We start from the raw sequence: 15169 nt of genomic DNA on the forward strand, positions 1-15169 counted from the left end.
TATGTATGTCATCAACTTACCATTGTCTATAAATGTTTTATAAAATGTAACCCTGAGCCTAATAAAGTCAGTTGAAAAATAGTATTGTATCTATATATGTTATCATCAACACCCAAAGGGTACATTTCTATATTTTTTAAAGACCACTTCTGTATAAGCCTCTTCCTTGGTCCTTAGTATATGAATATAATATAATACAATGCTTTAGGTAACTGTTGCAGTTTTTCATGTTTACAAACCTTTTTCCCATAGTTTCTTGTTCATTATATATTAGTATTTGTGTTAAACAATTAATAGTTTAGATGAACAGTTCTCACGTTGAAGGGCATAAGTCAACTTTGCTGGCATGCTAATTAGGGAACATCAATTTTACTTTCTTTTTGGTTTTTCATGATTTTTACACCGTGGACTTTGCAAGAAGTCAGCCCAAACAGCGCAGGTGGGACGCGTAAATAAACATTTTTGCACTTTACAAAAAATATAATTCTGGACATTTACAATTTTCGGTCCTATACTTGTAATAAAAACCGTTTCTCGCAGTCATAACGCAAACTTCTATTCCATGAAACCCAACCAATATTGTAGACAGGTCATCTGACTTAAAAATATCTGTCAGCTATAGGAGTAGTCTACATACAACAAATTATATCGGACGATCCTGTAAAAGCGTATTTTTTCCCAGTATATGAGTCTGAGCTTTCTCGCACCTGAAAGTTAAAATGTAACACAGAAGTAAGTTTTAAAGACATGGAGACCCACTTTTTCGATTATTTACAAATCAGACAATAATTACGATATATCCTGGTCCATCAAAAGTCCATATCAAATGTTGTATTTAAGATAGAATCGTTGGATTCTGGATTCTAATACGGTCGAACCAGCTGCAAGACATTACATGCATGGTAACATGGAACACAGATACCCTTTCTGAGCAGATCTGATTTCGAATTCAAGCAGCAGATTTTCTGAGCGACCATGAAAAAAAGTGAAGATACCCCTGTTTATTTATTACAGACAGCTTCTTTCTGAGTAGAGGGACCGTCGCTTATTTGAAATACATTATTATCACAAATATGTTTCAGCCTTGCTTTCGCATTAGACTTTAAAGTCGCACTAATCCAAATACGAGGTGTATCGACTGCAAAACATTTCCCCCAAACCAACCGGCTATACAGATTTTGATCTACAGTATTGTATTGTAATTTCTAGGTTTTTGATATGCACATATTACTATTTTACCACTCTATTTAGCGATAGTCGGTATATTTAAATATGTTCATTATTCACACACGTTTACTTCCCCTTTATAATCACGTATCGATGCTTCCCTTTCGTAAACTAACCTGGTCTGCTTGGAAAACATTTCCACTCACTGCTCAGATTTATCCTCGGTGCTCACCTTCCTCCAGATCCTTTCTCTATATTCCTATTGATTTTCTCCCCTTGTATTCCCTTCCCAGATACCGCGTCTGGCTCACGTTTTCATTACATTTCGCTCTTGTGATTCACTTATGTAGCCACTAGTCTTATTACTTTTTACTACTTTGCATGGTTATTTCTCCAACCCCCACTCAGTTCATATTACCGGGTTTGCATATTTGTCTGTTTTACTAGAAGGTGTCATTATTTTAGTGGTTTTATTTTTGTAGGGTTTTTTTTTTTTTTTTGCTGGTGTCTCTTAAATCCTCAGCTGTCCTTTTTGGTTTCACAATCGCAATACATCTTTAAACTCATTTGTCGACCTGTCGCTGCCTCTCTAGCCCTTGCCCAGCTTGCTACTTTCTTCCAGCCTGTTCTTACATTACCCCTGCACTTCTTTGACCCGGTGTTACTCGTTTAGTTTTCTCTTGCCATTACCCGGTCCCTTCTTATTGCATTATTTAAATGCATACTTCACTACATGTATTTTTATTTTGCCTTCTCACTTGTCCTGCTGCGGGACCTTTCTGCCCTGCGCATGCAATCGCCTCACTTCTTTATTTTGCACATTGCTACGTTTTGTTTGATTGCACCAGTTTTTGCTTTAATTTAGTGAGTGTTGTTTTCTGACCACGAGCTTGTTTTCAGTATGTTCCATGCCCAGGTCCCTGCTCAATGTCCACTGCTACTGCTTATTTTTTTCTTCTGTACCACATGTCCAGCCCCCTAATGCTTTGTCCATTGGCTTCTCTTGGTCTATTTTTTCACGTCCAGCCCCCGATCAATGCCCATGGCTTTCATTACACAGTCCCCCCCCCCCCCCCCCCCCCCTCCTTGTGCCTCTTGCCCAGCCCCCCTGATCCCTCTGTCCATTGGCTTCTTCGGGTCTATTTTTCATGTCCAGCCCCTAATGAGTGTCCATTGGTTTTGTTATTTCCATTCCCTCCGCCTCCTCTCTGTCTTTGCCCTGCCCATGTTTTGTATGTCTGTGTCCATCCATCTCCTGACGTTCAAGTTCGTAGGGACGTCACGTCCGCACTTGAACTTGCAGCTCAGGGGGGCTTTTGCCATTTTTTCATCTCTCTCTCTCTCTTTTCAAAAAAGCCATGACGGCTATCCCACAATCCATCTTCCCTGCGCCATCTTTGTATTATTTCTAATTTATTTTGGATGTCAAAGGCATTGATGAAGATATTTTCTCTGGAGTCTCCTTTCTAACCCGGCTCTCCCGATGTGAACCGAGCTCAAAGCCACCACCAACCACCATGTCTCGCCGCAAGCAAGGCAAACCCCAGCACTTAAGCAAACGGGATTTTTCGCGTAAGTAAAAAAAAAATAAAATATAAATACAATTTACACATTTTCTTCACTTTTTCCAGCCACGGTCTTAACATTTTTACTGTAAATAAGTAAACGGCGACCAGGAGCAAAAAAACTTGGTGAAGGTGATAGTACTGGTCATTGGACAGCGAGGATCGTGGTCATGTGGACTTAAGAAAATGCCTTGCGAGATTTCTTTTGCAGTCAAAAATAACCTTTTACGATGTGATGACCATAAAACTTGAGCAGAAAAAAAGTTTTCATTTTTTGCATTCAGCTTTTTGAAACCGGAATACTTTACAGTCAGATAAACCTAACGAGAATAAGCGGTGTCTTTTGCATGCCCCCAGTGCGCTTTAGCCACTAAAGGGCATATGGTAGGTAGGTGATCGTGCTTAGGTATGCATGCTTTATTGTACTACTTTCTTAATTTCTAGTGTAAGCCCTTGTAAAAACTGACTGTTTACTGACTGGAGAGGATTTCCCTCCTCTCATACTATTTTTTGGAAGAATTTCAAAAAAGTGGAACTGGATTTTGATTGGGAAAAATCTCGTGTCTGAATGTTTACAAGCACCGCGTGTGCGGAACCTGCTGCCAACAACGTCGAAACGGGGAAAAAAGAATAATTGTCACCTACATCTCTTCCGAATACCTGCGTAGATCGCAGTAAAACGGATACATTTGTACATGAAAAGCTTTATTTAGGAAACTAGAGGAAGATTGCTCTTGTAGTGTTTTGTAGTTTTAGAGGACGTGCTTTCGAAAACAAAAACAGGAACCGAGTTTGCTCTTCATTTCAATGATTATATATATATATATATATATATATATATATATATATATATATATATATATATATATATATATATATATATAAGCTTAATATATTTTAAACAAACAGAATATCCTGAAGGTAAGGACATGTTGACAAATGTGTGTGGGGGGTTGGTTTGCTGAGTGCTAGAGAGGAACGCTGCTGTTTCTAATTGGATTTGTGCAATTGATAGATAACATTTTTAAAATTAAAAATAACTGACGGTTTTCGATTGTGTTATGTTCTGCGTCAGTAGGTTGAGTCAGAAAATGACTTAAATCGGTGGCTTTGTTGCTGATTTTAAATGACAGCATTATTAGTTTCGAGTTTTTGATTTTCTTAGGAAATAAAAATGAAATACGATGACTTGAAAATGTAGGCTATACCTACTTTTTTTTTTTTTTTTTTTTGACAAGGACCAGGATAAATAATAATGCGCATAAGGTTGGTTGTTGCTAATTTTATCACAACATGAATCGTTTTTTGTGGGTCCATTAAAACTACACTGTGGAATTTAATAAAATCCATGTAAAATATATACGTTTTTAAAACGAATCTATTCTCTTTTTTATACTTCGATACATTAATTCTTTAAAACTGTCCGTACGGCGTTACCCAGCTCGAGATACAATACTTTCTGAAGGAGCAACAAACATTTCAAGTTCTATTTGTTTCTCTGATGGTTTCGTCGCTAGGAGGCAGAAGAAGATCAGAAACTGGACATCAACTTGAACCTGACCAATTTCAACACCACCTCAATCTACATATCTTGACGATATGTTTGGAGTAAAAGGAAACTCATAATACGGGGTTTTAAGTCTTTTTTTGCAGTGTCTTCCCCCCCCCCCCCCCCCCCCCCCCAGTATTTAAGTAAAAATAATTGACACCAATTGTCAAGATAGACGGCGACTCACTGAATAAACAATTTCTTCTCTCCGGTTTGTATATATATATATATATATATATATAATTTTAATAACACCTTTTATGCAACAGATGGTTTGCCTTTTATTATAATTTGCATGGTGTTTATTGGTTTGTATTTCTTGACTTTCACTTTCTTAAAAAAACAAAAAACAAAATTGAAACATCTTTTTCTGTCACGTTGTTTAATAATTTGATTAGTTGAAAAGTTTTTTGGTTGTGCATAAGATGCTTAAAATGAAGAATCTTAGTTTAACAATTCAGAGGTAATCGGTGGAACGAGTACTGTTCTAAAACAATTGAATTTTCGAGTGCATAAACTGTAAAAAGGCATTTTTTCCTTATCTGGCGTAGTTTCCTTTTGATCCACGTGTCCAGTGTGCTCAATCTAGATCTTCCTAAAGTCCAAAAAATGTGTGTTCATTTTTCTGCAAAACGACTCAAGCAAGTACTTAACAGCTTCGAGACCTTTATTATTATTATTATTATTTTTTTTAACACAGACCCTATTCTAACTAATGGAATGCATTTCTTAAATCGATTACACTAATATATTTTAAAGTTAATAAATGTACAACAGTCATAGATACATTTTAGTTTTCTAATTAATAACCTTACACTGTATCATTCGATTCACTTGACGTACATGTGAGATAGTAGCAACTATTGTAAGGAAAGGAACTGTAATGCTTTTTTTTCAAATAGGGGTTTCTACAGAAACGAAAAATAAATTGTAAGAAACACGGTGGAATGTGAGAATACAATTAGTATTAAATGGAAGATTTCAGTAAGATCACGGGGAAATAAAGCCTTCACATGGTAGTTTCTGTTTCTATTTTCATTTGGTGTTACCTGTAAATATCCTCTGCAATTTAAAACAAATAATTTATTCTAGGAGATTAGAGTGAGCACTAAGTGATCTATGGATGACTTCATTTTTCTTTTAAAAATACAGTACGTTTTGAAGTTCCCCCCATCAACTAAAGGCCATTCCATTCCTTACAGGAGAACTTAGACTTAAGGCAGCTTCCTTTAGTCAACGAATTAGGGGTACTTTTATTTGATTTATTTTAATATATATATATATATATATATATATATATATATATATATATATATATATAATATATATATATATATATATAATATATATATATAATATATATATATATATATATATAATATATATATTATATATATATATATATATATATATATATATATATATATATATATATATATATATATATATATATAAATAGGCAGCCCAGCCAGAGCCCCTTTATGTGAATTTAGGCAGTATTGTTGTTTCATGGAAATGCACTGGAGTGTTGTATAGAGTGTTGTATAACTCTCATGTTCCAGTTGGCGACCTGACATAAAATTAAGGGTAGTACCAGAGGCAAGAAATTATCACGTTATCTCAGTTGTCCTAGTTGCAGCGCAGATGTAGCTTGGTATTGCTCTTTCAAATGATATTTCTCACAGCACAACTGGGAGCTACTCCAAATCTGCCCCTCAATATGTGGTCTAGGTAGGGATGAAATAAGTTTAACCTGAGTTCACAAGATCCCAGCACTTTAACAAAATCTGTTCCAATCTTCTGAAGTCAAATTAAAATCTATTTTTTGATTCTCAGTGGCTTTAGGTTCATTAAAATGTGAAATTGGCAGCTTAGTAAAGAAGGTCATGCTGCTTAACCATTTAAAAGCTCTAGTAATATTTTCACCTCTGCATCCTCTAAAAAGCTACCTTACCCTTACAGCATTTATTAGCAGTGAAACTAGTTTAATCTATGGTTAAAATAAGAAATGTGAAGGGTTAAACACAAATCCAAGATATTTTATTTTTTAAGAGAGAATAATAGTAATAATAATAATAATAATAATAATAATAATAATAATAATAATAACAGTCCATTCAGAAATAGATTTTAAAGGCATTCATCAAGGCAAAATTAAACTGCAAAACATGAAATTGTGCTAAAAGTGAATACACACCACTTATTTTTTGTATAAGATAGTGGTCTCCAGCACAAACATGTGGTGGGCACATTTGATTGTTTGCCTTTTAAGACTACAAAGAGTGGACTTAAAAAAAGAACGATTTTAAAGAAGAAAGTTGAAAGCAATTTATTTCAGTACACATCTGATGTATACGGTTTTATCCCTGCAAATCTGTTTCCTGCTACAATTCATATGTCTTGTACAATGATTGTCTGCCTATGATTTGGAAAATAATGCTTTTTAGGGCGTGCTGTTTGAGGCAAAAGTTCACTTCTTTCTTTGCTGTATAAATTATATATATAGGTCCGTTCTCTTTATTTGAATCAAGTCTATGTAAAATGCATGTTGCCTGCTGATGCATAACCGAGGAAGCTTATTATAGTTACATTAAATTATACTAACTTCTATTTTTAATAACAGCCTACCGAGCACAGATGTATTGGATGCTTTTGCTGTAGCTTAAAATTGATTTCTGCCTGTAAAAGAATATTTTCTTTATCAAAGCAAAACAGTCCTGGCCTATTTAAACTCTCCTTACAGCAAAATGTTGTGCATCATGAGTCCTGTGTAGGTTACTGTAAATCTTGTTGCACATTAATAGCAATTGTTGGGCTTTTCAAATACATTAAACACAAAAAGTAAACATTTATCTTAACACTGATTTGAAAGATAGAAAATGTCAGACGCCAGATCTATTTTTAACTTAAACAGCATCATACATTGAGGGAGAAAACAGAAACTCTTGGCACTGCATCGTTCTTGCTTTAATGTTCCTTTTTTCTCTCTCTTTTTTTTCTCTTCGTCCTGCTATAGCCGAACCTCTGCAAGCCATTCTTACAGATGATGAGCCAGAACAGGGGAGACTGAGAGCTCCAGAAGGGGACCACGACCTTCTAACTTGTGGCCAGTGTCAGATGAACTTCCCTTTGGGGGATATTCTTATTTTTATTGAGCACAAAAGGAAGCAATGCAATGGCAGTCTCTGCATGGACAAAGCTGTGGATAAGCCACCTTCACCCTCACAAAGTGAGCTGAAAAAAGCATCCAATCCTGTAGAGGTTGGCATCCAGGTCACGCCAGAGGATGATGATTGCTTGTCAACATCCTTAAGAGGAATTTGCCCAAAACAGGAAAACATAGCAGGTAAATAAAAAAGAAACCGAAACATGAGTGCTGCGTACGCATGAAGCAGAGTTCATGTCTGCATGCTGTATTTTATCTTTTTGTTTTGTTTATGTTTCTGTAACTTATGGGGAGGTTCCTGGCTCTTGGAAGTGTTACAAATGGCTTAGTGTGGTGCAAAAGATGTGCAGCAGAATGGGCTGTGCAACAATATTTTTTTGTAATGTTTGTTCAGTGCTTATTATAAATGGAAACAGACTTTTTATTGTATACCATGAAAAGAAAAGGGGTGGCTGTTTGTAACACTTCTGAAGTGGGACTCCTGTGCTTGGTATTGTGATTTATGAATGAATATATATATATATATATATATATATATATATATATATATATATATATATATATATAATATACGTTTTTATTTTGCCGTCATGCTTGTCGCATGTTTTCAATTTTTTGTTTGTACTTCCAAATTATTGAAACCACTCTTCCCCTTCAGATGAATTGAAACAGTTAAGTGTGCTACAGATAGCCTTGGATCCATATTGTATGACAGCGTTTGCACTGTAATTAAACACAGCCCCATGGCAAAGTGACATGGCTGACCTTGACTTTAAGTTGCCATTTTCGACTGACCAGGCCAGAGTAGAGAGAGCAGTTTTGCTGAAGCGCAAAGTCATGCTTATCCAAAAAAGTTTAAGGGCATGTTGGAAATTTCAAAACGTTGGTTTGACAGGAAAGGCCATTCACTTGAGCCAGCCTCCTCAGCCAAATGATAAATGCCTCTCTGTACTCTCTGATGTGGTTTTAACAGATGTATCTTGATTTCTTTGTGGTTTACAGAACTGCGTCTCATCCCTATAAATGTCCACCACAGATTTTCACTTTCCTATAAAAAATACATACTGTTTTTAAGAGTAGTCAAAAATGCATTTATTTAACAGATGTTGTAGCAACACCAATTATTAGTTATTACAGTGTTTTTTGTTTGTTTGCTACAGTGGTTATAGCCAGCAGCTAAAGCAGGCTTTGGGCCTCAAACTTGAAACAAGAGAGGAAACTTTTATTTTTTTAAATTTTTTGTAGGGCTGCCTAAAGTGCACGTGTATGTTTACGGTTATCGGTTTTGCATAAGTGATGAATCTAAAATTCTCTGTACTATTTTTTTTTTTTTTTTTAACCATGCACGCATTTAGATTTGTGTGTGCACATTGTATTAACCAGTGTTGCAACATTTTAATGAAACATACTTAATACTTCAAATAAATATATTTATAACCCAAAGACACTGACTAAAACATTTAATTACTAATTTTCTCATTGGCACTATTGTATGTGATGCATGGATAAAAAGGCATGTTTCCTGCAAACATGCAAATACAGACATCCCAACCAAGTATCTGCATTCTATGTATGCTTTCTTTTTATTTAAAGATTTTGCTACCATATTAAGTTTCTTGAAAAGTTAGCCTTTTTTTATACAACTTTTTTTAAAGACATCTGAACACACTTAAGGAAAGCACATGGCTGATATGAGAAGAGTGCATTGTGTAGAAAATGTAACCGCTTATAAAGTAAGCTGTAATCCAGCTTCCCTCACACAAATTTAGTGAAAAAAATTGCCCGGATGCCCTGTTTTAATTCAGTTAGCTTGTATTTTACCAGGTGTGGGTGCAGTTTCGGATTGAGTGGTTTGTTAACCCTTTCTTGCGGTCTGAATAAAAACCATGATAGGGGCGTAGCTGCTTGTTTTTATAATGAGACAGCAGTAGTTTAATCTGTTAATTCATCGATATTTTAAATATGTAACTGGCTAATATTGTGATGGAATACTGTTTGAAAGACATTGTATGGCCCATTTATTTCAAAATAAACTTGCAACTGTTTAGTTAAAATGTGTAGAGTTTATTACATGTGATACAAGCCAGGTAGTGTTTATTTAAAAAAAAAAAAAAAAAAAGCTTTTTAAACGTTTTCCCCTGTGTAGTATTTTATAACAGCATTGCGATTCAGAGATGCTGTAGTAATCTTAAATTTACAGTTCTGCAGCTAGTAACTTTGTATTTTACTGGTATGATAATACAGTGACCATTTCCATGTTCTGTTGGAAGCTTGGTGGATGGGCCTTGCAGCCTTCAGAGATACAAAGCTATGCTAAATCGCCAAATATGGAGTACCACTTGGGTGATGTAACATCCTATTTACATATTGAGCAGCTCTGTTTAAAAGACACAACACAGTACCTGTCAAGCAAGAATGAAAAGCACACATTTTGCAATGTTCCCAAATAGGACATACAGCGGTAACACAGACTCTGTCCTGCTACAAGACGTGCCAGTCTATAGCCCATTGTAGGTACTGTATTGTATCCCTATAACTGTTATATAGATCCTTTGAATACATTTTAATGTTGATGGCTGCAAATTCTGTGGTTGGACATAATGTGTTTATTCCAAAATTAGATTAAATAGCAGCTGCATGTATTCAAAAGAAAAAAAGACTTGTATTAGCTTTCAATGTGCCCAGTGATCGACCCAGGCATACAGCACTATATCTAATATATATATATATATATATATATATATATATATATATATATATATATATATATATATATTTAAATTTGTTTTTTATTATAATTTTTTTTTTATTTTAGTGAAAATGGTTACAAAATAATGCTTCCTTAATCGTGCAATAATTTTATATTTTTACTATTCAGTATGTCAGTGAAATATGCAAGGTGTACAGTATAGCTCCACTGTAAAGAAAGTAAAGTACTGTGGCACTCTTGGCAAAGTAATGCCTCTGAGTCATCTAGCATTTTTCACACTTGGGGTATGCAATAAAAGTGCAGAATTAAACCTCTTCAAAGTATTTCCGTATGGAGAAACATGGTTTCATTCTGGTTTATGTGTTAATGTGTTTTTTTTTCTTTTCTTTTTTTCTTTTAAGATTTTTAGTTTAAGTGAAATCATGTATGATGTTAAGCCAAAGCTATTGCAGAAACGCCAGACATTTGACCACAAATTAATAGTATATCTTGCCTGAGTTGGACAAAGCAAGCTTTTTTCAATATGCATCAGGTATGGTCGGCACCAGAGCCTATTTTATCATTCACGCTGACTGTTTGAGCCTCATTACAGCAGAATGGTTGTGTGTGATATTGTATTATAATGGTGGCGGGGAGGGGAAGAGGAAGAGGTTCATAACATTGCAGATTTGTCAAGGCAGTCTTTCACAGGACATTTACTCACTTATAAAGCCACATGTTTACCCCCAACTCTCAATTGTGTTGCTTGTATTTCAGCTTGATTATTCCAGATCTGGGGAGACACACCCAGATAAATAATTAGTGTTTGGCCATGTCCTCCATGGAGATGTTGTTTTTAGAAGGTTTGCTGCATGACCAGTACATTTAAGTTATTTCAATATTCTCCTTGCCTTTGTTGTCAGACAGCAGCAGTCATAACGGTAAGCTAGGGTGAGAATGTTGGGAGCTTTTTTAAAATGCAAATTTATTCCTATTTGCTTGTAGGATCATTTTCATTTCAATTTTGTGTTTTGAGTATTCGGTCCATCTAGGAGAGGGGAGGAAAAGATCTGGATTGTTTTAAACATTAAATAAATTGTACTTTTTTACTGTAGCATATACTGTATGCTGATCGGTAGCTTTTTTTTCTTTCTCTTTTTACATTTTTTTTTCCCACAACAACACTAATAAACCGTTGTAGTCTTTTATGTGAGCAATACAGAAAAGCACGTGCCAAAGGATTTCACACAATTCTGTTTGCAAATAAAAGCATGTCTTGGGTTCTATGTTGACAGAAATTGACCATCTCTACCTACAGTATTGCTTCAGGATTATTCTTTTTTTTTCTTTGTTTTTTAAAGTAGTGTTTTTTAGGAATATTTTTTTTTTTAGAAAACTCTAATGGAAAGGTATGTTTTGCATAAGAGCGACTATTTCTAAACGTGTGGTGCTTTTTGTCCCTACAGTAATTTTGGGACAATTAGTCTATCCATTAAAAGTGCATTTGAAAAAAAGATTGTATTAGACACCTGCATTCAGTGGAATCTTTCTTTCTGAAACAAAAGCATTTAGCACTTAGCCGGCCATTGCCTGGCACCGTGCCACCTCCTTACCAGAAGCCTGGACCGTTGGGTGGCTTCCGTTTAGCCTCTCACAATACTCTTTTATTAAAACAAGGAGTCCTGACCATCCATACTCTTCATGATTATCACCACACAACCTTGGATAAAGGTTTTTTTTTTTTAATCAAAATAACTGCCAGATTATTTCTTTGTCTCTCTTATTTTTATTTTGATACGTAAACCTGTAGAAATAACCGGTTATTCAATAGGTTATACATTTTTTAAAACTGTTTTCATCCTAGAAAGCTGATACTTTTATTGCAATTTTAAGGAACCCCACTCTTTAATTATGTGCATTCCCTTTAAGCTTTTATTACAAATCAGAGTGATATTCCCTATTGTTAATTAGTTTTGATTCCGGGTCTCGATAACCACTTTAAAATTAATAAAGCATATTTTGATAAAATAATCCTGCCTTTGTGTAATGCGATCAAACATGTGGTATCACTAAAGGGAACCAATATGTACCTCTATTTAGACAAGATATTTGATAGCATTTAGCATTATGAGAATCACTTTTTTTTTTTTTTTTTAGTGTATTCACATATTTGAACATGACGATTTATGTACTGGTCAAACGCTGGCCTGTCACAGAGCAGCTTTCAAATAATGTCAGCTGTTTTATAAAACATGTCTAGAAAAATGTTTATCTGCTACAAAGCTTATTCATAAATCCCTGAAGATTACAGCTTGGTATTTTCTAAACAGGACAAATACGAGGAGTAAATACGAGCTTTGTATTTTCCAGTGGCTTGCTCAGAAGCTAGTAAACATGAAAGGGTTTTGGAACTTGGCATCATTGCCTCAGGACATCCCTCAATCTCTGGTGCCAAAGATACCTTGGCACAGAGAAGGTCTGAGGCGAGGGGCGGGATGTGATCGGCCCAGCTAGCATGGATTTTGTGTCTTCATTTGCTACTGCTCCTCGGACTGGCCCTCAGGTGTGAGCTCAGATGGGTGCATGTAAATGTCCTGTCAAACATAATGTTGGGAATATTCATGTTTTCTTCCCACTGCACTATAATAAAGCTGTACACAGGAACTTGACATTCAGCCGTATGAATGATTTTTGTCAGGAGCATATGATACTCATTTCACACATGTGCAGCACAATCCCAAGCACCACTGCAACTTCTAAAGCCTCTTTTTTATTTTCTAAACGGGGGGGAAAATATATGTGTTGATTGGAGGCTGGCACACTATGTTAATTTCTTCCAGCAGGTCACATAAATACGGGAGCTCACTTAGTGCTCAAAGTTGCAATATTTTTTAATTGGCAAATGTGTAAAAATATCCGCTGTCTAATGAACATCTCTCTTCCTCACAAATGTTCTATTTTGAAACTGAAATCTCATTAAGTTTCCACTGTTTCATTTTTTTATTTTTTATTTATTTATTTTTATTTGATTTGCTCATTGGTTTTATATTGCAGTGAGGAAACCTGGTTTTATATTACAATTTTAGAACACCCAATATATAAAGTATTAGGCTATTATGTGTTTTTAGCATATTATACTTTGTATTGCCATTCTGCATTACTGTAGCAATGGTGTGTGGAAGTAGCAATTAGTTTTAAGCAGTTAGTTTAACAAAGCAGGTCAGAGAGCATTTAAGAAACAAAATAATACATCCTTCAAAACAAGACATCTGCCAACTCGAGTCTTCTCAAAGAAGCCAGCTTTAGTGAATGATTCACAATGGGGAAAGGGGATGCACATAATATTCAAAGTTATTATTATTAATTTAAATTGCTGAAATAAGCTGGTAAAATGCAATGCAAAGATGATATGGCATTATAGGATTGTAATTTTCATGTATTTATATTTTTGTCATTTGAAATGGAATTGGAATACTGGATCTATTTGTATAGTTGTTTAGACCTGTTTTTTTAAGTGACAGTTGACATTAACATTTTAAGTGAACATAGATTATATCACATGTTGTTTCTATTTAAACATCGGTTGTGGTTTTGCAATATACAGAAACCAGCTTTGTGTTCAAGAATGGAAGGTTCTTTAAGTATGTTAAATTTAGTATTTTAAATATTATTTAAAATATGTAACAGGGTGTGCAAAATGTTACCAAGCAACCAGATCTTTGCTGTAGCTGGTTCTATGTTCAAACAACCTGCAAATGATAACCTATTTGGGATAAATAGCCTAAGCCTAAGCTGCTTGTGAACATACTTGCTGTCACCGAGAGTAAATCTAGTTGCATGTTGTGGGACAGAATGAACTTGGCATCAGGGTGAAAATTAAACGGAATGTTAAGGAAAAGATTGATGACCGTGAAATGTTCAGTATGCAAAATGCTATTATTCTCAGACAATAGGATGTTTAGCAAATAAATACAAACATGTTTGCATAGATATTCTAGATAATAGGTCTCAAAATGAAACAAACTTTTGTCAGAAAGAAACGGTTTGTTATGTGGCTTACGTTACATAATCTGATTTATTGAATTTGCATAATAATCTATTTAACAACCTATTTAAATGATTTCAAGAAAGTAATTAAGATTTATATTTTTTATAAAAAAAATATAACAAAAAACATGTTTTTTCTTTTTTAATAAAATGGTTAGTCTAAAAACACTGCAATCCAATAGAAGTATACTTAAATCTTTAGAAAATTGCAGACGACTTCTCTCTTTTGTATTAAAACATTTGAGTCTGTCGTTCCTGTCTGATCTTGGAGCTTTATGACTAGGGGTTTTAAAAACATAAAAAAAAAAAAATCTCCACACAACTGACTTGCTTAACAAGTCAGTGTAGATGCACACTTGTTTTTAGCGATAAAAAAAATCCTTGTATATAAAAAAATAATAATTCAACCACTGTCAGCACACAATGTGCCAGAGCTTCCTCTTTTGTGTTGGCCGGAGGTCGAGGGATCAAGACTTCTACACTCTGTAGTCTATCACAGCTGCTTGCTGCAGCCTGGCAATAAGTTAATTGCTTTATTTTTAGGAGCTTGTGGAATAAAATGTTCTTATACAGCTGCAGCTAAAATAGATTCAGGTTATGAGTAATAAAACATAAGATTAGCCTCTTAGACAAGAAAATGAGTGGCTTATTTAACATTAAATTGGATTATATTACACTACTGTGTTTCACACCCAAATGTAATGTATACCTTCTTTCTCTGGCATAATGTCTGTTTTAAAATGTATATATTTCTTAAGACAATAGATAACTCTGCTATAGATTTAGGTGTAAGCACCTTTCCCTTGTACCTTTTCCTCCTCTGTAAACTGAACTACTGGGAATGCACTTTTGAAACTATTAATTATCCCTTGTTTAAAACACAAATAATTCTGCTTCTGCAGCCATTGATGTTCTACAATATTAACATTCTTGTAAAAAGTGTACATATTTCCAGTTTTGTTAGTTTTCAATGTCAAAAGCTGTGT

At 34.7% G+C, this 15169-nt stretch overlaps 1 protein-coding gene across 2 annotated transcripts in view; it reads left to right on the forward strand.

Annotated features, from left to right (window-relative positions):
* Positions 1–2376: 2376 nt before the first annotated feature.
* The window catches only part of LOC117411580 (B-cell lymphoma/leukemia 11A-like), a 46553-nt gene continuing 33760 nt past the window's right edge, over positions 2377–15169 (forward strand). The window contains exons 1-2 of one of the 2 annotated variants that reach the window (XM_034019231.3): positions 2377–2739; positions 7298–7627. In XM_034019231.3, coding sequence (XP_033875122.3) covers positions 2685–2739; positions 7298–7627 — 385 coding nt within the window. In that variant the 5' untranslated portion in view covers positions 2377–2684. Of the gene's footprint in view, positions 2740–2819; positions 3117–7297; positions 7628–15169 lie in introns of those variants that run through there. The other variant, XM_059025486.1, reaches the window with a different exon arrangement.

Source organism: Acipenser ruthenus, chromosome 6, assembly GCF_902713425.1.
Source record: "Acipenser ruthenus chromosome 6, fAciRut3.2 maternal haplotype, whole genome shotgun sequence".
NCBI classification, from domain to species: Eukaryota; Metazoa; Chordata; class Actinopteri; order Acipenseriformes; family Acipenseridae; genus Acipenser; species Acipenser ruthenus.